The sequence below is a fragment of the Dasypus novemcinctus genome, chromosome 12 (assembly GCF_030445035.2).
Source record: "Dasypus novemcinctus isolate mDasNov1 chromosome 12, mDasNov1.1.hap2, whole genome shotgun sequence".
Lineage (NCBI taxonomy): Eukaryota > Metazoa > Chordata > Mammalia > Cingulata > Dasypodidae > Dasypus > Dasypus novemcinctus.
In genome coordinates, this window is record NC_080684.1 from 25,669,366 (window position 1) to 25,671,264 (window position 1,899).

Genomic DNA, 1,899 nt, shown 5'->3' on the forward strand with positions numbered 1-1,899 from the left:
TTATTGCAATGCCATTAGAAACACTATTAATATTGCTTCACGATAGAGAGCACATCTTGAATATCAAGACCACTCTCCCAAGAAGGTTTTTCCTTCCTGTTTTTTGTTGAAGTGAAAAACAAAGCTCCTGAAAAAGTGCCAGGATACAAATGGTTCTTAAAATCTATAATTGGATTGGGCAGTATATACATTTGTTCAATTAAGAAGTTTTATTAAAATGAATTCATTGATTTTGTTTTGTTTTATTAAAGCTTAATTAGATATGAAGTCTTTTTTTTCCTGAAAATGTCTTATATTCTCTTATTGAAAAATTTAATTACTATAATGCTTCCTTGCAGAAAGCAAAGGAATTTAAAGATAAGGATACATCATAAGGAATAATGATTATTATGGATATTTTATTCCTCTACATTAGTAAATTTCACTGTTTCTTTAATGACAATACAATTTTCTTGATTGAGTCTTTGACAGCTTGTTTGACTTGCTTGTTCCTCAGGGTGTAAATGAAGGGGTTCAGCATAGGAGCAATGGACGTAGTTAACACTGTCACACCCTTATTAACAGTCACTGAATCCTTTGATGAAGGTTTGACATAGATGAAGATACAGCTGCCATAGGTGATGGAGACCACGATCATGTGGGAAGAACAGGTAGAAAATGCCTTTTTCCTTTGTTGGGCAGAAGGGAGTTGTAGAATGGTCTTGACGATGTATATGTAGGATAGAAGTACACATATAAGGGTCATGATAAAGGTCAGCACAGCACAGATTATGACCATCTGCTCTATGAGCCATGTATCTGAGCATGAAATCTTTAGGAGGGGGTATACATCACAGCCAAAATGGTCAATGATATTGGAGTCACAGAATTCCAGATTTAGGCCCATGCTAAGTGGTGGGAGTAGAATCAACAATCCAGCTGTCCAGCAACAAAGGACAAGTTTTCGACAGACATTTTTGTTCATGATGGTCACATAATGTAGGGGTTTGCAGATGGCTACATAGCGGTCATAGGACATGGTGGCCAGGAGGAAAAATTCTGTAACAGCAAAGAGGTCTGTAAAAAAAATTTGTATGGCACAACCATCATATGTGATTGTCTTGTCACCTGTTGATATGTTATACAAGTATCTGGGTATACAAGCAGACGTAAAAGAGATTTCTAAAAAGGAGAAATTTTGAAGGAAAAAGTACATGGCAGTTTTAAGGTTTGAATCCAAGAAAGTGAGGGAGATGATTGTCAGGTTGCCAGTTAAACTCAATATGTATGTGAGAAATAGAAAGATGAAAATAAGAACCTTCATTTGTGGGTTATCAGTCAGTCCCAACAGGATAAATGTTGTTATTGTTTGGTTTCTCATCACTGAATCCTGAATTCTATTCAATCTTCCTTTACAATTCAGAAAGAGAAGAGAGGTGTTAACATCACTTTTCAACAATTAATGGCTCAACAATTCAGCCAACCATTTATATTCATGTAAGATTTGTATTTGGTTACAAGCAACTAAAAGCACAGTTTCCACAGGTGTGTGCTTTGGAAATATCATGGTATATTTTATAACAAATCTGATTATTTTGCCCATGTCACACTCCAGTGTTTTAGGAATTCTTATTGTGTACCACATTTTATTACCAATTGATATTTTATTTACCTGCACGTTATATGGGAATTATCCTTATATTTATCTTAGTCTGTTAACTGCAATTGAAACTTTAAGCCAAATCTTAATCTTCTTCAAAATTTTTATGTCTTTCATTGTAGTTTGTTCAATAATAAATTGCAAATATATGAAAAATAATATAGTTGTCACTAGATATTTTTTCATATTCATTGCCTTTGATTATGGTTTTAACAATATTACAATTTTAAAAATTTGTGTTTTATCCTTTAGCAACTTTC

The 1,899-nt window shown here is 33.5% G+C and overlaps 1 protein-coding gene across 1 annotated transcript; it reads right to left on the reverse strand.

The window, feature by feature from the left end:
* Nucleotides 1-421: 421 nt before the first annotated feature.
* On the reverse strand, nucleotides 422-1,360 carry LOC101429476 (olfactory receptor 6C2-like). The gene has a single exon (XM_004475875.2). The coding sequence runs from the start codon at nucleotides 1,358-1,360 to the stop codon at nucleotides 422-424; it is 939 nt and encodes a 312-aa protein (XP_004475932.1).
* Between the last annotated feature and the right edge of the window lie 539 nt (nucleotides 1,361-1,899).